The 23,358-nt window shown below is 42.0% G+C and overlaps 1 protein-coding gene and 1 pseudogene across 1 annotated transcript in view; one reads left to right on the top strand and one right to left on the bottom strand.

The window, feature by feature from the left end:
• Positions 1-23,358, bottom strand: part of ELAPOR2 (endosome-lysosome associated apoptosis and autophagy regulator family member 2) — an 84,863-nt gene that overhangs the window by 18,636 nt on the left and 42,869 nt on the right. The window contains exons 11-16 of the mRNA XM_075557641.1: positions 22,837-22,974; positions 17,330-17,593; positions 16,475-16,648; positions 13,371-13,560; positions 11,825-11,921; positions 11,115-11,216 (exon numbers count right to left, since the gene is read on the bottom strand). Coding sequence (XP_075413756.1) covers positions 11,115-11,216; positions 11,825-11,921; positions 13,371-13,560; positions 16,475-16,648; positions 17,330-17,593; positions 22,837-22,974 — 965 coding nt within the window. The remainder of the gene's footprint in view (positions 1-11,114; positions 11,217-11,824; positions 11,922-13,370; positions 13,561-16,474; positions 16,649-17,329; positions 17,594-22,836; positions 22,975-23,358) is intronic.
• LOC142457006 (6-phosphogluconate dehydrogenase, decarboxylating pseudogene) lies at positions 17,833-20,487 on the top strand (annotated as a pseudogene).

The following is a 23,358-nucleotide window of genomic DNA, read 5'->3' as shown; positions in this document are numbered from 1 at the left end:
CCCCAATGCCTATCTTCCTGAAAGATATTCCTCTGCATTCTTACCCATTTTGAGTGCCATCCCAATGTATAAGTAAGGCAACCCTGGAAGCAAAAGAAGATATCTGAAGTGTCTCTTCCTCAATTCAAACTAAATTGACATCCACCTAATTATCTTTTTGAAATAATGGTCATTTTTGTCTGGAATTCACAGCATGTTTTAGTAATCCTGTAGCATGCTCTCCAACACGCTCCAACCATGGGCATATACAATCTCTTTAGACAATTTTGCCCATTGGTCTGCATGATGATCAAAAACTAAGTTATAAAATTAACACAATTCAAACAGAGGCAAGATGGTGTCCAGGTAAGCAGCCCATACTGGCAGTTCCATGGTCATCAGTGTCCAGAGCAAGTGGGAAGATTCTGGTCAGTGAAAAGACCCCAACAACAATCCAGATTGCTTCCTCTGTCTGGGAAGTGACCCTCCCCCACATCTGCCTTGCTCCAGAGCCCCAGAAATCTGATACCTGGGATTTCCAGGCTGTGCCATGCTGCTTCTGCACGCAGCCATGGTCACCACTCACCAATTACAACCCCTTCCCCCAGCATGGTCACCACACCAGAAGCTGCACAGCTGCCCTGCTGAGTTCCCCACATTCGCAGCTTGACCACCACACAGCAGATGTCCACCTGCAGCACTCCCCTAGGAGAGCTACTCCCTTCTCCCATGGTTCCCCTCTCTCCACAAGGCCCTGGTCCACTGCCATCAAGTTCTGGTCCCTCCCATCACCCACCCGGAGCCTCAGGGGCCGACCTACAGTAAGTCTGGTCACTTGAGGCTGCAGGGGGCTCTCTGCACCTTTGCCTGAGACCCCTCCGCCGCTGACACAGCCACATCTATAGTGCCCATCTGCAGAGCACAGTGCCCGCTGCTTCCCCAGCAGTGCCTATCTTGGTCCAGAAGGCATCCTTCCCCAACATCTAGTCTGCTTCAGAACCCAGGAGATCAGTGACCTCGTCCATGTGGCTCCCCAGCCCATGCTGGCCACACTACCTCAGACTGCAACACGGCCACTACTCACTAATTGGCCCCTTCAGACTTATCACTACACCCAGAGCTCCTCCCCTCCCATCACCCACAACAGCAGTGGCCTCTCCCACGCCAGCACAGAGCTCCCGCCCACAGCAGCAACAGCAGCCCCCAGCAGAGTCGGGCAGCTCCACCCTGTGGAGCCTTTCCCCCCAGGCGCCTGCACTAGTGGCAGTGAGTTTGTTTCCGCTTTTGCTCAGCACCCCCTCTCGTGGCAGTGAGGCTTCCCCCACTGTTGTCTTCTATTAGGTGCCTTTAAAAAAAATAAGGCTGAAAATCATGGCCTTACAGCCCAGACTAACTTGGCCCAGGAGCAAACAAACAGTCTCCAGCCTCACTCCAGTCTCTGTGGCCCTTTATTACCATTGGCCACTGAATCACAGCAGCAACCTGAAAGCACAGCAGTCCAACCCACCACGATAGTAGGCCACAGGCATCCCTCGAAAACACCCTTACCAGTCACACAAAGAAAGAGCACAGGGCCCCTTGATCTCCCAAAAACATGGCGCCCAGCTCTACAAAATTGCCATGTAGACAATAGCATACCACAAATCTCCCAACAAGAAAAAAAGAAAGACAAAATGCAACAGCAGAGCTAATGACACTCACAGATGAATCAGAAGTGGATCTGCCACAAAAAGAAATTTTCAGAAGGCTGCTTCGATTAATAAAAGAGATGAAGGAAGCAACACAGAATAAAGGTGCAATGATAGAGGAGATGAAGTCTACAATAGAGGGGATGAAGTCCATGCACCAAAGGGGAATACAAGAGCTAAACACAAGATCATGGATCTCACGAACAGACTAGAGGAGGCTGAGAATCATATTAGTAATCTCAAAGACAATCAGGCAGACCTCAGCAAATGAAAAAGCAGTCAAGCAAGATAATAAAAGAGGTAGAAGAAAACCTGAGATCAATGAGAGATACTATGAAGAGGAACAATATTTGAATAATTGTTCTACCAGAACAAGACACAATGAAGAAGTCATTAGCAAGGGAATTTCTGGAAGCAAACTTTCCTACAATAAAGAATGAGAATCAGACACTCCTACGGGAAGCAGAGAGGACACCAAATAGACTAACCCCTACGAAGAACTCACTAAGGCATATAATAGCTAAATTATCCAACTTTGAGGAAAAAGATAAAAATTTAAGAGCAGAAAGAAAAACAAAGATAATCACTTAAAAGGGTTCTCAGGTAAGAATATGCTCAGACCTATAAGCAGAATCCATGAAAAGGAGGAGAGAGTGGAGTAACATCTTCCAAAAGCTGAAAGAAAAAAATAATACCTGCCCCCTGCCCCCAAATCCTCTACCCTACCAAATTATCTATTAAGATAGAATAAGATATAAGGATCTTCCAGGACAAGGAAAAACTCAAAGAATATGCCTTAAGACATCCAACCCTATGGAAGGTCCTTGCTGAGTCACTATGGTCAGAAGCCCAAAATTCACCACGCACAAGCAGGAGACCACCATATAGCCCAACTCCATCCAGAAGCCAATGTGCCGATAACAATTACCAAGATAACATGACCTCAAAGAGAAAGCAGTCAAGAATGAAGCCCCACACACAAACACAGCACACTGATATGAAGGGAAATAGGAAAATACCCAACACAAAGGCATGAGATGAAAGCAATGAATCCACAGATTGTGATAGGCATGCTAAATGTCAACGGTCTCAATTCATACACTAAAATATAAAGGTTAGCAGACTGGCTCAGAAAACATAACCCATCAATCTGTTGCCTGCAAGAGATACACCTTAAGCTCACAGACAAAAATGAACTAAGAATAAAAAGTTGGTGGAAAATATACCAGGCAAACAAAAATTTAAAAAATCAAAGGTTACAATCCTAATTTACTACAAAATTTACCTCAAGGTTCAAACCATAAAAAAAGACTAGGAGGAGCACTATAAAATGCTAAAAGGATCAGCAAACTAGGAACCTGTGAGCATAAAAATATATATGCACCTAACAAGAGACCCATGAAATTCATCAAACTATTCAAAAGATCAAAAAGAAATCACAGATTCAACAATCATAGTAGGTAACTTTAATACACTGCTATCAGATAAAGCTAGATCACTGGGAAGGAAGCCCAGCAAGGAAGCTACAGATCTAAACAGTACAGTTAAGCAACTGGACCTGATAGACATATATATAGTTTTCCATACCAACACACACAAAAATCCACATTCTCTTTAAGCACTCATGGCTCATTTTTAAAAACAGACAACATGCTGGGACAGAAGCCTGAGTAAATTCAAACACAGACGTCCTTCTTGAATCACCATGCCATAAAGATGGAGATTAATAAAAGGATAACCCCAAAAAAGGGGTGAGGGCAAACAATAGGAGGATTAATAACAATCTTCTGTGACATGAATAGGTACTGACCCAGATTAGAGAGGAGTTTAGGAAGTTTCTAGAAACTAATGAGAATGAGAATACAATGTAGCCAAATTTATGGGATACTTCAAAATCGGTTATCAGAGGTAGCTTGACAGCAATTAATGCATATATGAAAAAGGAAAAGAAACCTATGAATTATATGCTATCACAAAAGCTCTAGCAACTAGAACAGAGTCAACAGAACAACACCTCCAATACCAGAAGAAAAGAAATAAAAATTAGGGCAGAGTTGAAGTACTGGGAAGATAAAAGAATGATGCAAAAGATTAAATCAGCAAAAAGTTGGTTCTTTGAAAGGATCGACAAAATTGACAGACCGCTAACAAACCTAACCAAGAAAAGGAAGGAGCAAACATCAATAGCCAGCATGAGAGATGAAACGGGGAAATCATAACAGGCCCCAATAAAATTAAAGATAACTATAATGTACTATGAAAGTCTGTATGCTAGTGAACTGAACAATGTGGAAGACATGGACAAATACTTGGAAAATCAATCCCTCCCTAGATTATTCCAGATAGAGGTCAAGAACCTCAACAGACCCATAGCAAAAGAAGAAATAAATATGGTTATCAAGAAGATAACGACAAAAAAAGCTCGTGGATCAGACGGCTTCACAGGAGAATTCTACCAAATATTCAGGGAAGATCTGACACTGATTCTTTGAAAATTATTCCAGAGTGTAGGAAAGGATGGGAAGATCCCAAACTCATTTTACGAAGCCCCAAACTCATTTTATGAAGCCAGTATAATTTTGATACCCAAACAGGGCAATGATCCCACAGGACTAGAGAACTACAGACCACTATCTCTAATGAACATAGATGCAAAAATCCTTAACAAGATACTTGCCAATAGAATACAAAAGTATATAAAATATATCATCCACCATGATCAGGTAGGATTCATCCCAGGGATGCAGAGATGGTTTAACATGCAAAATCACCAATATTATATACCACATTGATAAGAAAAAGTATAAGAATCACATGATAATAGCGGTAGATGCAGAAAAGGCATTTGACAACATCCAACACCCATTCCTAATTAAGACGCTCAGAAAGATGGGAATGGAAGAAAAATTCTTCAAGTTAATACAAGCTATCTAAGAAAAGTCAACAGACAACATCATAGTCAATGGAGAAAAGACAATCAATCTCACTGAAAAAGGGGACCAGACAAGGATGCCCCTTGTCCCCACTTCTATTCAATATCACACTGTAGGTACTAGTTAACATAAGACAGCAGGATATTAAAGGTATCCAAATGAGAGAGGAGGAGATGAAACTGGCGCTATTTGCAGACGACATGATTCTGTTCATTGAAAATCCCAAAAGCTCCACAACAGGAGTACTGACAGTGAAAGAGGAATATGGAAAAGTGGCAGGATACAAGATCAACAAACAGAAGTCTATTGGTTTTCTATATACATTGGACAAGACCATGCAAGAGGAGGTCAAGAAGGCAGTACCCTACACAACAGCCGAGAACAAATTGGAATATTTAGGAATATGTTTAACAACAACAAAAAAGACTTATACAAGGAAAACTAGAGGAAACCAAAAGCGACCCCACAAATGGAAAAAATATTCCATGGTTGTGTATCTGAAGACTCAATATGGTAAAGATGCCAACCTTACTCAAGGCGTTATCTTGATTCAAGTGGCACATCTACTTTCCAACATTAAAAACTAGAGGGAGGAGCATGGAAAGGGTATTGGCTCAGGCCATCAAAGGAAAAGAGTAGTTTAAACATTAGCCACGTGAAGCATTTATGTTTTATCGTGTACTTTGTTGTTCTATTGGTAAAGAGTCTTTCTTTTCTGCTCTCTTTATTTTCATTGTATCCAAAAACATAATTGGAATTATTGTTCATATAATGTTTGTCATTTCACAGGGAGGACTCGATTCAAACTGTGAAATATGTTTATAGCAAAAGATCAAATGTGGATGTTCCACATCTTACATGGTTCCTTGGGTTAAAAGAATTAAAAAATTGATTCCACATTAAAGTACTTTTAATTGAGAGTATCTTTTAAAAAGTGAAGCCTACCAGGAAGAAAGGCACTGACTCATCATGATTTTTGACACCTAAATGGCAGCTTGATAAAGTACATCAGTGTCTTCTTCGAATTTTTCACCAGTTTCTGTAGTTCTTTGGAAAATATGTGTATTGTTCACAGGCCTTTGTGTTTTTACAGTGCTTTAAACTTGTCTAAATTGTTCTCTCATTTTATCTTTTTAACTATTCTGGGAAGGAAGTGAAGCAGATGTTCTCCTTTTGGCAAATAATAAAAACGAGGCCAGGTGAAGGTAAATTATTTGTAGAAAGGCACACAATCATTTAGAAGTCAAGTCCAAAGTATGATTCAAGTATTTCCTCCGGGACATTTTGCAAATGTGTTTAATCTTCCCCCCCTTTAAAAAAATTTGCTACCCTTTCCCCCCTAAAACTTTAATGTATTTATTCTTGTTTTCCCAAGATAAGTACCTATATACTTGAGTATAAGCCGACCCAAATACAAACTGAAGCACCTAATTTTACCACAAACACTGCATTAAAAATGTGCTGAAAAACTCAGCTTATACATGAGTATATACAGTACTTTATTTTCTTTAAAACTTCTCCATGTTAAAAAGATAAAATAAAAAATAAATTGGGGAGGAGAGAGCATATTGTTAATTAGGGTTAAGTGATCATAAACATGTAATTACTTTAAAAGTGGCAAGTCATTATTATGCAAATAAGAAATACATCCTCAAAAGTTTTTTTCTAATATTCTATTTCAGTATGTATGTGTTTTATTGTGGTAAATATACATTTCACAAAATATTTGCTATCTCAATATTTTTCACATGTACAATTCAATGCTATATTATGTTTACTATGTTGTTCAAACACCACCATTATCATTTTCCACATTTTTTATCACCCTTGACAGAAGCTCAGTGTCCCTTAATCAAAGCTTGGCATGTGGCCACCTAAAGTACAACAATGCATCTCTCCCTCCCTTCCTAGAGGAATTAAGAGCAAAGAAAATGGTAGAAGATACATAGAAACAATGAATCCAATAGTCTATGGACCAGTAGATCATCCATACCTGGGACTTTTGCTAGCTGAGCTAGATGGAGCTCAGCTACCACTGTGGACTGTTCTGAAAGGTATATTAGAAGGTTCTAGAGAGTGGACAGGAAATATAGAACAAATCTCAAAATCATTAAAAAAAATTTAAACCTGAATTATAGGTCATGTAGAGACTCGTGGAACCCCAAAGACCTTTAGAAATCTTTCATTCCTGGAACTGGTCTCCTTTCTCATTGCTTTTTTTCAGCCAAACAACAGAAAGGTCTATAAGGGTAACAATACCCTAGTGAGGTACACATCTTAAAATAACCAACCACTTGGGGTTGAAAGAGCAGCATGTACCCAAAGACACAGTTCGGAAGAGTTAGGAAAGCAGCAGCCATGGAAACAAGACACAGGAAGGAGGTGCGTGTTAGGTGACGTTAACTGCGGAGAGTGCAATCAATGACTTGAAACAAAATGCATAGGGATTACTGCAGGACAACTAATTTCCTCTGTAAATCTTCACTCAATTCCCCAAAGTAAAAATAAATATATTGGTAGACTTTGGGGCTTGAATAGTCCTTTCCCAGAGGTCAAAGCTAACACTACATTAACATACAACAGATCCTAAAACTTTGAGAGACACTCTGAAGCAGAGTTTATAAAATAACCACCCTTGAGTGTTCAACCCCTGACCACTATCAGCCCATAACTGAGAAAGATCTCCCTTGGTGACATACAACATTCCCAGAGATTATACTCCATAAGGAAGATGAATTTGGGCTTCGAAGCTGGTTCTGGCAAAACAACCTTAGACTGATTTATAAACTATTTAAGCAGTTAAATATAGTCATTAGTTAAGGAATAGATGTGATTTTCCTTTCATCGTTAATAAAGAAAAGCCTGTTTGAGGAAAGATGACTCATTTAAAAGATAGTACCAATTGCTCCGCTGTGTCGTTCCCTGGGTGAAATGTGGTATTTGCCTCTTCGCTTAGTGTGCTTCATTGCACATCTCTCTCCATGGGGAATTGGAGGTGGAAATGTCAGGATGAAAGTATGATGCATACAAGGAACAAGAGACCATCAGGAAATCGGCTTTCCATCTCACTGCACAACCCTCCAGCTAAGCAACCTGGGTCTGAAATGCTCCCTAACCTGCAAAATAACTGGTTTGACTCAAAAATCTCTCATGTACTATGATATCTCTGCTTCTCACAATAGATTTGACTCCCTCTGGTCCCTACTAAGGAATTTTTAAAATATAACCTTTTCACTAATTGAAATGTCTCACGTTTTTCAGAGAGCCCTTTGAGCACAATGCTTAAATCTGACCATTTCCCTAGTAAAAACAAAGCCTCCAATCCCTCTGGGATCATGATTACTGGCTTAGGAAGTCTTTTAAAAGGAGGCTGAAGAGGCTTGTTTGAGAATATTAGTCTTTTATTATATTAGCAGTTTATTCCTTACCCAAGAAATTGTACTGGATGACCTCCAAAGTCCACTCCAGCTCCCCTGTTTCACCTACCACAGACCTCATGCTGTTGATATTTTTCTCTAAAATGTCTCACACCCTCCAGACTGTGAAACTAGAAACCAACTAGAGTCACCCAGTCAAACACACAGGACAGGGTGTTAATGTCAGGTTAATAGGCAGCCTCGGCAACTTGACCCTTCCTCTACATTCCACCTCAGGTACCTAGCAGACACACATCCCCCTTGTCTCCACCTCATTCACTTTCTGTTATGGCATCGTCATTCTTCCAGGACTTGGGATCTTGTATCTGTCCCTCGGATACAGCACCCCCATAAGCATCACTGTTGCGGACGTCACCTTGTCTGGTTGGCTAAGATGCAGGGGCAGGAGAGGAAATATAGAGGCGATAGCTCCCTCCGAGATTTTCAGTGGGTATATGCAGTTTTTCATCGCAACTCCCTCTCTTCCATCGAGATCTTAAAATGTGTGTGTTTTTAATGCACCATAAGTTCATTTCAAAAAGTAGCTTTTTGACTTTATTAATCAATCTTAAGTGTTGGTAGAAAATCTCCATTCATCCCACAGCTAAAATAAATAAAAATGTATTCAACTCTTTGCTACAGTCTGATCTCTGAGCTCCCCCTGGTGTCCTGATGGAAAACTGATTCCAGAATGAACTAAATGTCAACACATGTAGGTTGTGGGGTTTAAACAGGTCCCAGAATTATGCCAGTTCCCAGTGGCTGTTGAGTTCATTCTGATGGGGGCAGCAGACCCATGTGCATCTCGCAGGGTTTCTCTGGCTGGTTTTTTGAAAGCTGATAACCAAGGTTTCTTCTGTGACACCTCTGGATAGACTCAAACTGCCAACCTTTCAGTTAGCAGCCAAGCATGTGAAGCATTTGTGCCACCCAAGGACTCCATCACGATCATAACCAACATGTGGTTTATGGCTATCAGGTCCCACCCTGTAGATTACAACCTTTTAAAACAGCTTCCAGAAAATGGCAACACGTAGCATATTTGAGAATCTATCTCAAGAGGATATTTTTTAAAAGTCACCCTTCTAAGAAGCACATTACTAAGAACGATTCTCAGGTTTTAATATACATAATAATTACTTGGTGCTTTTAAATGACTATTTCTGGACTCAGTATGAAGACATTTGACCGCGAAAGGACAGAAATCCATTTTTTAAACGGACACTCAGGGTGTTATCACACAGGAGGGCATCCTGACAGGCCTAAGATGGACATGCTCCTAAGTGGCAGACTGCTAAGGTCAAAAGGAAACATCATTTCTTCCACTCACAAGGAAAAAATAAAATCCCATTTCTAGATTTCATATTTATGACCATGAAAAGATATACTACTTTTTTTTACTTTAAAGTATTAAAATCCACCTTGGACAGGTCAGATAGTGTGAAAGACTTCAAAGGGCAGACCTAACCTCCAAAGACCATAAGATCTGAAGGTCATCCAAGCAGACTCCTAGAGGCTTGCTATCAAGAGGTCAGCAAGGTTCTAAAACTGACCCACAGGAAATAGAATAAGTGCCTAAATTCAAAGTTTCATGGTGGGATACTGGAGAATGATGAAATACGAGTGCTTTTACTGCTGGAATGTCTGAGTCAGCTTTGCTCAATGTGTACTTTGCTGTCTTAAGAGCTAAACCAGTCTGGTGTCTCTAACTTGGACACTGTATGTTGCCCTTGAACATCAGGATGCCCCCTTGTTTCTGTCACTAATGGATATTATCTTTTATCTTAATATCTCATCACAGTCTAGTCGTCTTGGATATGTGAAAGCATACATCACAGGTATACAAGAACCGGAAAAACACAATTGGTGAGGGTGAAGGTCAATGTGCCTTTACTTTGAAACAGAAGTTCAAAATATGTGTTACCATGTGGGTGAATTTTAAGACACACAATTAGCTGAAGTAATATATAAACCACTGATCTCCTATAGCTGGTGTTACACAAAATAGGAACTCTTAAAATCTCTAGCAGGGTGTTGTAAAATTCTTGACTGCATAAAATCAATTCATTTAATATACACGTTTTGTACTTTGATGAAGGAAACCTGAAAATCAAGCTATGATCCCTAAGTACTTCAACTCTAAAAGTATTAAAAAATCATTACCATACAATAGAAGTAGACACTGGTTAACCCCTGGGCTGCTAACCACAAAGTTGACAGTTCAAACCCACCAGTCACGTCGGGGGAGAAGATGAGGCTGTCTGCTCCCATTAATATTTACAGTCTCATAAACACTACGCAGCAGTTCTACTATCACCTATAGGACCACTGTGAGCCGGAATTGACTTGATGGCTGCGGGAGTGAATGAATGAATGAACAATGAAAAACTGTGGGGGAGGGGGGAGGGAAGAAGGAAACATTTAAGTGTCTTTTAATATTATGAAGATAGACTTGATTGAAGTTAATAGCCCTTCCGAGTCAGCAAACTTGCTTACTCTCCTCTAGTGTTCCCATCTACATGGAACATATTAGTTAAGAGCCAGACTGTGGAGACCTATTGTCTCAATGACCACCGGTTAAGTGAACTGCCTACCAATTCTACCACTGTTAATGAGAAAATTAAAGAGTTATATGAGTAAACAGCCTATACAAATTCTCTACCCTGTCCTGCCCCAGCTTACAGAGAAATAAACTATAACTCAGATAATCTTCATGGTGACTTGTAGATCCAGAACTATAACCCAAGAAACTTTCTAAACTAATTGTCAAAGAAATAGAGATTAAGTGGTACAAATAAATACCAGGAAAACAATTATTTTAGCTCAATGTGTGTTACTTAAATTGTGTTCAAGAAAATTAGACTCTTAAGACAAAAAGGATGAAAAATGTCATTAAAGAAACTGGAGAGAACTGAGAGAAGGCAAGGAGTAATTTGTGATAACAGGAATACAGCTACAACGACCTCCTCTGGGTTCTTCTGCTCACTTCCTGATTTACACTTATGAAGGATATACTTGAAATAGTCAAATTATGGGTGTCGCTGATTCTTCACACTAAATATGGATGTGGAACAACAATCACATAGAAATAAGAATACCTGGGGACTGAAATCACTCCTGCTGCTGGTTTACTAGGATTACACCTCATTTTCACAGCAGTCGACCGGCCATTAGCACAAGATGTGGTCGCTGTAGATGACCTATTGTAAGGTAAATGGACACAAAGAAAAATACCGTGCATAAAATCATTCCCATGCTCTAGCAACCAATGATAAATTACTACAGTTGACCAACTTGTCACTGTAATAAAACTGAGCACCTTCTATCTCACTGCCTTTGAAAAGTTGACTACTTTCCCAGAAAAGTCATAAGTGGTCACTCATTGTGTTCAGCTACCACAGTTAGAAAATATTTTAAAGAGAATAGAGGTCATATCTACCTAGGCTAATCATTTGATATGCCTGTTAAAAACAATTACCCGGTTTAGACAACAGAGTCTCTGAATTATCTGACGTAATGCTTTTAAAATATATATGAAAGAAATGATACAGAATTTTTGAAACATCCCATATATCCTACTTTTTACTCTTTCATTACTGACATTCTATTAAGTACAAGCTCCCATGTTGGGCACACTAAGGTGACACAATATAAGTGTATGGAAACAAGGGATTAGAAAAGAATGAGTTGTTTCCATGAATTTTTAGAAGGCTTCTCATATACTTAAACATTTATAACATGAAATAAAATTCATGTTTTTTAACAGTTAAAAATAAAGGCAATCAAGGGAAGTAGTGTCTTCACTTACTTATAAAAAAAATGCACATCTGGTATTTGGCTTGGTGTAACTGGGAACATATCTTCCTTTATGTTAATATTATGCAATGTAGTTTCAACAGTCACTCCTAGATGACAATTAAAAAAGAAACTATTAAGAAATATGAGAAGATTCCATTTACTTAGTCTTTGTATACCTGAATAAAAAATAGTTTTACTTTGATGGCTGTCATTTTACCAAATATATATATAATGTCTGTCCATTGATGGTATTCATAAGAAATTTCTAAAGCTTTCACAATAAAAGAGAAAATATGGTATTTTCTGGTTTTAAGAATTTGCTTTAGTTATCTCTCTCCCCTGGGTCTTATTTTCTGAATTTATAAAATGCTTGCATTAGTCTAGATGACAGTTAAAGTCCCTTTGGTTTTAATATTTTAAGAATCTGCTATTAAAATTCTCCACCTCGGATAATTTTTGTTCAATGAGCTATGCTATTTTAATAATACAACTTTTCAGTCATGTTAAATATAGACATATTTCGAGACTCTAATAATTTCCAGAATCTAACCCCAAACGTTGATTAATGCAGGAAGCACAAAAGTATGCTATCTGTCTCATCTTTTACAGTGAAACCATTGCAAAGTCCAAATGCAAGACCTAACAGCAGCCATTACTGAGAGCTCTCAAGTTGAGCACCAAGTCGGTAACTGACCCTGGTGCTGAAGATTAACTAAATAAATAAATCTGTCTACTGACCATGGTGCTGAAAGTTAAAGAAAGTCCTGTCTACTGACCATGGTGCTGAAAGTTAAAGAAATTCCTCTTTCTACTGACCATGGTGCTGAAAGTTAAAGAAATTTCTCTGTCAGTTAATCTGGCTGCACATGAAACGATCTCACAAGATGGTTAAAAACCTCAGACTCAAACCCCCTATCACAGAAATTCTAAAGAAATTGATCCCTCTCTCAAAACTCATTCACTGCATTGAGTTGATGCCAATTCACAGTGACCGTATAGGAAAGGGTGGAACTGTCCCCTGTGAGTTTCCGGGACTGGCACTATTTAGAGGAGCAGAAAACCCTGAATTCTGCATTTTGGATTTTCCTTTAAGCTTCCCTGTACCTTCCAGCATCACCAAAAGAGAAAGGTCATATGGAGAATACAATATAGCACCCCCAGCTCTTGCTACCTAGTACCAGTTCACTTCTGACATGGTAAAAGATGAAAACTGGCATCTGAAACCATGACTTTGACTGTGTTTGTGTGCTGTTATGATTTTTTAACTTGGCTTTCTAAAACTGTATTGCCTCTTAAATTCCTAGAGAATCTGATTAAAAACACAGACCCTCTCTCTCACACATCAGTTGATAATTAAATTCAGAAGCTACTTTTACTCCCTCAGATTCACCGAGACCCTAGGAATACAGGCCTTTACGGTCATATTATAAATCCATGATTTAGACTTATCAATGTGTCTCAATCATCTATGGCAAACACCAATGCAACCAAAAATGTTGGTAGCATACTTTTGAGTATGTACGTATGCATGCATATACAAACCAGAGGAGGCTTACCTAAAAAGGTGTCTGCTAGAATGATAGATTGTGATGATAAAGCTGCTCGGAAACCCTTACTCTCAGAAGGAATAATAGTTGACTGGCATACAAATGCCCCTACCAAATTTGTATAATCATCAGACTTTCCTACCATTTCCTTCACGGTAAAGTCTGTTATGTTGTTGGTACAGAGAGCCATCTTCTTTCCCTGGGAAAACAAAGTCATAAGGGAGAAGTTTTCTTGGTGGTCACTCTCTAACCTAAGTCTCAAATAGTAACCCTAGTACAACAGCGGTTTCCTCACTCAGGAGAGTCTCCTGTGATTGATCTGGTACAGAGCCCAGGTACCAGTATTTGCTAGAGGCGGCCCAGAAAATTCAAATAGTCTTCAGGGTTCAGAGGCACAGAGCAAAAATGAAGGGGTAATTCAGAGTTGCCCTGCTTGTCTCACCACAATCGTCCGTTGTGTTCAATGAAAGCTATCTGACTGGGAAGTCGGAGTCACCCATGAAACCCACAACTTAAGGACACCGGCACATACAAGCGCATCAGCAATCTACGGGTGAAGATCTTAGTGCCACGCTTTTCCTTCTCTTTCAACCTGTGTGGGGCAGAAAAGTAGTTTGAAGTCTAAAGAACACAGGAGAGTCAAATGGCAGAAACACCCATCCTCCGCTCCCAGATAGTGTCCTGAGTTCCACACTGCCAGTCACTACAAGCTTCATGATGCACCCACTCTTGAATTTTGCAATGAAGTGTATCTGTCTAACTACAAATTATTGAAGGAACACAGGGGCTTACTTTTAAAAATCATTTTCAGGGTAACTAGAAGGCTGTTTAAACAGGGTGTTGTTGTTAATTTCCACCAAGTTGATTTAGACTCATGGTAACCCAGGTGTGTTCCAGTACAAGGGGCTCCGCAGGGTTCTCAAGGCCATGGCCTTAGAAGCAGAGTGCCAGCATTTTTGGAGTTGCCTCTGGTGGGTGGACACAATGTTCGGCTTAGTAGTTGAGTGCTTAACTGTTTGTGTCTCCCAGTGACTCTTCATTTAATATATATAAATATATATGTGTGTGTGTGTGCACGCGCACTGCAATTGAGTTGATTCTGACTCCTAGTGAATCTATAGGACAGGGAAGAACTGCCCATGTGGGTTTCTGGAACTGTAACCCTTTACAGGAATAGAAAGCCTCATCTATGCTTCAATCCTCACAATGGGACTAATTAGCAACATCAGTATAAATGAATACAATATTGATGTTGTCAATGATTTAATTTTCGTGGATCCACAATCAAATGATCGTGAAATCAAATGATAAATTGCATTCGGCAGATCTGCCACAAAATCTCTCTTTGAAGCATTCAAAAGGAAATCCATCTCTCTGAAGACTAAAGTGCACAAGCCATGGTTCAATCACCATGTGAATATCGGACAGTAAAAAAGGAGGACTACAGAAGACTCGATGCATTTGCATTGTGGTGTTGCTGAAGAATATCAAACATGCCATGGACTGCCAGAGAACAAGTAAATCTCTTGGAAGAAGCACATCCAGAGTGCTCCTTAGCAGCAAGGATGAAGAGGTTTCATCTTATGTACTTTGGACATGTGTTAGGAGGGGCCAGTCTCCGGAGAAGGGCATCATGCTTGATACAGAAGGGTCCACAAAAGAAATGAAGACCCTTAATGAGATGGCTTGACACTGTGGCTGCAATAATGGGGTCAAACACAGTGACAATTGTCAGGATGGTGCAGGCAGACATGGTCGTCATTGTAAGATACAGAGTTGGTCACTGAGTCTAAATCCACTCGGCATTACAACAGTGAGAATATTGCAGTCCCACTGAATTCTGCAAATGAAGTCTGCAATGAGTCTTCAAAGGAATGTAAATATGAAATATGTTAATGGCTAGAGAGGTTGAAATGGCACAGCTGAAAGTAAAGAAAGTACAAAGAATTTTTATGTGTTTAAAATGAACAATAATAACCCAAAAAATTCTTCCCCCTCCAACAGGTTTTCCAAACAAGTACATACTTTTACTAAGCTGATATAAAATGTTGAAGCAAAGACCAAAGGAATGATTGGAAAGAAAAGAAAGGATTAAGAAAGAAGAGCAGATACATAATTAAAAGGAAGAACAGGGCAGAAAGAAGATGACAGAAGGGGAGAGGAAAGAAGACAGAAGAAGAGACATTGGCAATATGAGAAGAATATTGGAATTGTGGTTGATAATGGGATTCATCATATCCACTGCTTCATAGAAGATTGGACCCATAACAAGGTTTCAATATCTATTGGTTGACTGAACTGAGTGATGGATCAATGGAATATTGGGACATGGCAAATGTCATATCCTGAAAATGTAGAGATCCATTTGTTTGAAAACTTGTGTCAATGTTTTATCTGTCAGCACTACCTTTGTAAAAAGTGTGACAAGGCATTTCCCAAGAAAGAAAAGTGGAAGCAGTAGAGTCGATATGGAAAGTAGATTGGAGGAAATCCCCTGTTCTCATCCTTGCTAATGATAAGTATGTATTTCCCAACACCACCCTCAAATGCTCACTGAAATACTGGGCATGGTCCTCCGGCTCTTCTCATTACCAGTATCAGTTAGGGTTCCAATTCTGAAGGAAAATAAAATCTCTCTATTGACAGTGTCTTCTCAACAACGGCTTACCTAATGAAATGGCTTATGTTACTTACATGTCTCCTTTGTATTTTGGGGGGCAATTTTCTTCTTGACAGTCTTTTTCTTTATTAACCAAATTGACACTATAAGCCACAGTAAAACTCTCAAACTGTACTCTCCAGCCTAAACAAATTAGCTTAAGATTGAAAAATCTGACCCGCTTTTACGAAAAAGAAGAATGGTCCTCAATGCGGTTATAGCTTAGCCACAGGCTTTGGGGTTCAACTGACTAGATACTTTGAAGGATTGAGAAGTATACAGGGTTGCCCTTGGTGGGGAAAGATGCCAAGAGGCAATAGAGGATTTAAGTAATCAAAGCTTAGTGTGACATTTGATTGTGCGCTAGTACAGATATTATATTGGTCCATCTGGACAGGTAGCTATCAATCAGACTGAGAAATAGCTCCATCTCACAGTGACAACCAGAACTCACCTCCTGGCCACATAAGCTGATATTGAAAAAGTGGTAGTATCTAGTTCCCTTGGAGGTGAAGCTCGGACCATTCATTAATGAGCCAACAGTGCTGAGGTTGCTGAAGTCGTAATGTAAACTCTGGTTTTCTTTCTCGTGGTAGAAAAAGCAGTCACTATAGCAAACTGAGTGGTCCTGTGATCAGAGATGAGGAAATGTAAATGAAAAAGAAGACGACAGAATTAGCAACTACTGCAAATGAGTTTCAAAGCACAGCTTCAAAAACTATGCAGGTGCTTCTCTTTTAGGAACATCGTAACACACCAGTATAGAGAATTCCTAAATTCTAACTAGAATTTGCTAGACAAAGGTCAAAAGACTTATAATCATTTCAAAGCCAGAGGAGTTACATTATTATTCTAAGACCAGCTTCTGATTAAAAGCAACATACAAAAATGGTCAGGCTTCCTTGTTAGGCCACTTGCAGTGAAACCATCATTTCTCTTTCACTCATAGCATACTATTCATCGTTGTCCCTGACATGTTCAAGGTTTGCAGGCTGCTCTGCAGACGATCCCATCACCAGCCTACCTATAGTGGTCGTTCACTCACTCAGCCAAATCAGAGTATTTTGTTTGGAAAGTAGTCTTCTTGAGGGACTTTTCTTAATATTGTCTTTTCCCCATAAAACCCACACTTGGCTGGTACACACTAAATATGCAATAATGTAAGAAAAGACAAGAGAAAAAGAGGGGGGGATGAAAAGACTTCTTCAACATAATCTCTTCCTATTTCCTGGAGCAATATTTAGGAATTATGGAGTTCCTCTGTGGAAATGCACACGCATTAAGAGACCTGCAAGGCAGACCCACTCACCGGGGTGCTTTTACTGCCAGGCCCACATGGGACACAAGCCTCCTCGCCATAGACCTGATGGATGGACAGGTAGGTGTCGGCTGGACACTCCTTGCACTGGTTGGTTTCTTTCTCAATGTAGTGGCCTGGAGGGCAGGGGACACATGATGAGCCAGACTGCTCAGAGCCCAGGGCACAGGCACGGCATGAGGACGCCACCCCATCCATGGCATTAGTGGTTGTGATGGAGTAAATCTTCACCAGGTCATTGATGAACCGTCTGTTCTAAAAAGGGAGCAGAAAGTGACGGCGTCGGTCTTGAGCTCCAGTTGCACAACATTTAATTTATAGAGACAGAGACACGCACAAAGAGATATATATATAACCTTCACCCATACTAGTAAACAGTGCAGTCTGTAATTAACAATGGACTAGTAGCATTCCTTGTCACCTACTGCAGAAAGACTGAAAAGTCTGGCGGGGGTCAGACCCAACCCAGGGATGCATATGGCAGCCAACTAAAAATGAAGGGACAAGGAAAAAAAGTGGGTGGGGTTAGTGGGAGAACAGGGCACTAACCCACTCATGGGGATGATATTGTTAAAGTCTCCACAGGAAAGCGAGAGAGGGACCAGACCTCATGCCAGTGCGCCAAGCCTTCAGAGCAACATACCAGCTTGGACCAGTGAACTAACAGAGGACTGTGGGGTGACCCCCATCCCAGCTAGAATGACCCCCCCTCCCCAGAAGAAGGCAATACAGAGGACAGCACTGAAGATACAGTCTGGGGAGAGTGGCTGGTTAGCCCAGACCACACAGCAGCAAACTAAGAGGAAAAGAGAGTGGCGTAACATCCTGGCCACCAAGCCCCAAGGATGACACTCCTGCTTGAAGCAGCCAATGCACAGAGAGGACCATAGGGCCAGCCCCACCACGGGTCATGACATCCCCTCACTGACCCACAGTACTGGAAACACAGTGCCAGAATTGTGCCCGGCCTGAGAGAGAGAGAGAGAGAGAGAGAGAGAGAGAGAGAGAGACAGACAGACAGACAGACAGACAGACAGACAGACACACACACACACACACACACAAACACACACACACCGGGACCAAACATGAAGGGAGCACAACAGAGCAATAAGCGGGGCAAAGCAATGAAGTCCCCAAAGAATCCCAAAAGGAGACTTTGGATTTGCAGGCAGGGCTTGGCACCTCATCAGACTCAATCACAAAACATTCATAAGAGTCAGCAGACAGACCTGGAACTATTTACAGGCCCCTCCCTCCCCATGCCTATCTATATAAGATAAGCAGGACTGTTTACAACAGACTGATGGCTCTGGGGTTATATGGGAGAGGAGGAGATGGGGAGAGGGGTGGAGCCTACCAACCCAGGGACATAGGACCAGCAAATCTAAAATCAATGGCAAGGAGGGCATCGGATGCCTGGTGGGGGTTGACCAACTGCAATGTAGCGGAAATTACTGAGACCCGAATGAAGGTCGAACATAATAGTTGGACAAGAGGAAAGTAAAAGGAAATAGAGGAAAGAATTGGGAAAGACCCCACAGCGCCGGATCGGGTCCCCAGCCCATGGAGGGCGGAGGGGAACAGGAGGGAGCCGGCCCCGACCCTCCCACCCCAGGAGGCATGCTTGGAGCCCAGACAACGAGGCTCCTTTCCCCAGGGCTCAAGGAGATGGACCTGTGTCATAAAATACAATGATCAGATAGAGTAGGATCCGAGGAGAGATACACGCCTTGAATAACACCTAAATGCAGAGCTGACTTTGTACCGACTGGACTGGCCGTACTAGAGCCTCCCTCTGAGCATGAACAACCACAGCTCTGTGGTCTGTGCTTTGAACAGGATGGTCTCCAAAGTTGAGGAGTTCTTGGCCAACGAGGCAAAGGGCACCAAAGTGGTTGGTACTCTCTCCTTGAAGGAAATGGTCTCCAAGCTGAAGACGCCTCGGCAGATGGTACTGCTGCTGAAGCTGGTCAAGCCATTGACGATTTCATTGAAAAACTGGTGCCCTTGTTGGGTGCTGGTGACATCATCGTCCATGGGGAAATTCTGCGTACAGGGATACCACAGACGATGTCGGGATCTCAAGGCCAAGGGGATCTTGTTTGTGGGGAGTGGAGTGAGTGGTGGTGAAGACGGGACCCTGTACGGCCAGTCGCTCATGCCAGGAGGAAACAAGCCTGAGCGCACATCATGACAATCTTCCAAGGCACTGCCATGAACATGGGCACCAACAATCCACTGTGACTGAGTGGGAGAGGAGGTAGCAGGCCACTTGTGAAGATGGTGCACAGTGGCATTGAGTACGGTGACATGCAGCTCATCTGCGAGGCGGTGAAAGACCTTCTCGGCATGGAGCAGGATGAGAGGACAAAGGCATGTGAGGAATGGAATAAGACGGAGCCAGACTCCTTCCTGATTGACATCACGGCCAACAGCCTCACGTTCCAAGATGCCCATGGCACAGCGCAGGCAGAAGGGCAACGGGAAGTGGACGGCCATCTCAGCCCTGGAGTACGGGGTGCCTGTCACCCTCATCAGAGAAGCTGTCTTTGCTCGGTGCTTATCATTGCTGAAGGATGAGAGGATACAGGCTAGCAAAAAGCTAAACAGACCCCCCAGGTCCAGTTTGGCGGAGACAAGAAGGCATTCTTGGAGGACATTTGGAAGGCCCTCTATGCGTCCAAGGTCATCTCTATGCTCAAGGCTTCATGCTGCTCCGGCAGGCAGACACTGAATTTGCTGGACCCTCAACTATGGTGGCAGTGCCCTGATGGGTTGGTGGGAGGGGGCTGCATCATCAGCAGTGTCTTCCTGGGGAAGATAAAGGATGCTTTCACCCAAAACCCAGACCTTCAGAATTTCCTGTTGGATGACTTCTTCAAGTCAGCTGTCGAAAACTGCCAGGACTCCTGGTGGCGGGCAGTCAGCACAGGGGTCCAGACTGGCATCCTCATGCCTGCTTCACCACTGCGCTCTCCTTCTATGAAGGCTACCCACCCGAGATGCTGCCCGCCAACCTCATCCAGGCTCAGTGGGATTACTTTGGGGCTCATACCTATGAACTCTTAGCCAAATCAGGACAATTCATCCACACGAATTGGACAGGCCATGGTGGCAACGTGTCATCCTCTTCCTACAATGCCTAGGCAGATGTTTCCCCAGCTACCACCATGCCATCAATGGGGACATTCTATTAGCCACACACTGCTGCTTACAGGGCCCTCTGCCCTCCTCTCCACACAGATCTTTTCCAATAAGTGGTGCAAGGGACCCCTGAGCATCAGGTAGCATTTATCTGTAAAGTAGTTCTGCGGGGACTGCCGTGCCCTCACCTCCTGGGACAGGCCAGATGGATCCTGGATGCGACAGCTGCAAGGTAGCTCCAGGTGGCAGCCGGCACTCCCCTGGCCCTGGTACTGGCCACAGTCCTCCCCACACAGACGACGAGGGTTTTTGTGAGATGGTATCTAACTTTGTATTATGAGGCTTTTTTCCCCTCTACTTAATAAAAATGACTTTGACTTGTCAAAAAAAAGAACTAAGAGGCAAAAGGTATTTATAGAGGTGTAAATATAGGCATGTATATATGTAAATGTAATGACAGGAATATAGATCTATGTACACATATTTATATGGTAAGTATTAAGGTAGCAGACAAACATTGGGCCTGTACTCAAATCCTTCCTCAATATAAGAACACTTTGTTCTAATAACCTGGCAATCTGTGATGCTCACCTTCCTCACATGATTGCTGAAGACAAAGTGGGTGCATAAGCAAATGTGGTGAAGAAAGCTGATGGTGCCAGCTATCAAAAGATACAGCATCTGGGGTCTTAAGGACTTGAAGGTAAATAAGTGGCAATCTAACTCAGAAGCAACAAAGCCCACATGGAGGAAGCACACCAGCCTGTGTGACCACGGGGTGTCGAAGGGATCGGGTATCAAACAACAAAACATCAAATCATTGTGAATAAGGGTGAGTGTGGAGTGGGTACCCAAAGCCCATCTGTAGGCAACTGGACATCCCCTTACAGAAGGGTTGTGGGGAGGAGATGAGCCAGCTAGGGTGCAGTGAAGCAATGATGAAACATACAACTTTCCTCTAGTTCCTGAATGCTTCCTCCCCCTCCCTCCAAGTATCATGATCCCAATTCTACCTTCCAAATCTGGCTAAACCAGGGGATGTACACTGGTACAGATAGGAACTGGAAACACAGGGATTCCAGGGCGGATGATCCCTTCAGGACCAGTGGTAAGAGTGGCGATACCAGGAAGGTGGAGGGAGGGTGGGTTGGGGACGGACAACAGAAAAGTGGGCGAAGGGAGATGTCAGATAGTGCAAGATATGACAAAATAATAATTTTTTCAAAGGGGTGGAGGTGAGGGGAAGGAAGGAAAGGAGGGAGGGAGGGAGAGGGAGAGGGAGAGGGGGAGAGAGAGAGAGAGAGCCGACAAAATAATAATTTATAAATGATCAAGGATTCATGAGGGAGGGGGGAGCAAGGAGGGAGGGGAGAGCAAGGAGGGAGGGGGTAAAATGAGGAGCTGATTCCAGGGGCTTAAGTGGAGAGAAAATGTTTTGAGAATGATGAGGGCAATGAATGTACAAATGTGCTTTACACAACTGATGTATGTATGGATTGTGATAAGAGTTGTATGAGCCTTCATTAAAGCGATTTTAAAATAATAATTATCATAAAAGAAATATTTTTTAAGAAAAAGTAAAAATTTGGGTTCTGCAGCACGTTCCTGACCCACATGAAGGTCATCCGGACACTCTGAAAGAGCAATTGAAGTAAAATCTGGGAGAAGGGTCCACAGTGAGAGCCGGAGAGAAAACGGTCCATGCTTGTCATTCCAGTGTTAAGGCAGTGGCTGCGCAAGCACATTACCTGGTTCTTGTCTTGGGGGCCAATTCTATGGGGTTGACAAAATAACTGTACCAGGAAGATGGCAGACTTACTACAGTTAAAATCCACAGCGAGATATGCTTGGGGTGGGAACTGGGGGTGGTGGGGCTTCCATTCAAGAAGGAACAACAAAGGAGAGCAAGAGTTCGTGCGTTAGCCCAACTGTTTGCAAACAAGTTCTTCCAGTTATAAAAGGTGACATTATAGTAATGGAATAATGAAACCACACCAGTTAATGGCTTCCAGGTAAAAGCAACATCGCTCAAATTAAAATCAATAATTCTGCGAGCTTTATTAAAGACTTAGGAAGCTTTACAACTGTATCAAGTTAAATTACTACAAAATTCGATCATTTTTGTATGCTATACTGTTTTTAGAGTTAAGAACAATTCAAAGACACACTGTGTTATTCCATTCTATACATCCTCACCCTCAAAAATAACTGACCATTTTTTGCTTTCAACAAGATTTCACATATATCACCAGCACTTTTCCTTCCAGTAGACCTGAGAGGTGGCTTTCTAAGCATAACCACCAGGGGGCATCTGTCTCGTGTGTCTAAAAAAAGACGTGCTTGCAACTTACAGCGTGTCCTTGATTCGTTCTCTGAAAAGCCCAAGTAAATGTAAAGGTGGCGTTCTTGAAGATGACATGAGTGTAGGCTTGCTTTTCTTTGGTTCCGCCCCATGACTCCACCACGTTGGTGCTTTTTCTATTAATATCCTATAGCACAGTGAACAGGTAGACAAAGCACAAACTAAGTATTCATATGAATATATTACAAATAGGTTTTTTTCGTTACACATCAAAACCTGGGGAGCCGATGAATCGTCATCCTTAGAACATGTAACTGGAGAACTCCTCAACGTCCCTTCCAGCTGCCCAGTCGTCGCAGCCACTCAGGGTTCACAGCAGGGACTGAGTTTGAGATCTCAAAAATAAAGTCCTCTGCGTGGGCCAAATCACACTGAAGAAGAAAGAACACTTAGATTCTGCTATGCGCTAAAATATCTTGAACTGGCTTACAAAGTAAGTAGCGTCGGATCCCTCCCCTTGGGGACATCTGGGCCAAGTGAGAGAGAAAGAAACACATTCTCATAATTAAAA

Source organism: Tenrec ecaudatus, chromosome 9 (genome assembly GCF_050624435.1).
Source record: "Tenrec ecaudatus isolate mTenEca1 chromosome 9, mTenEca1.hap1, whole genome shotgun sequence".
Taxonomy (NCBI): domain Eukaryota; kingdom Metazoa; phylum Chordata; class Mammalia; order Afrosoricida; family Tenrecidae; genus Tenrec; species Tenrec ecaudatus.
Note: the sequence above shows the minus strand (reverse complement) of the source record. Positions and strands in the feature narration are given on the sequence as shown.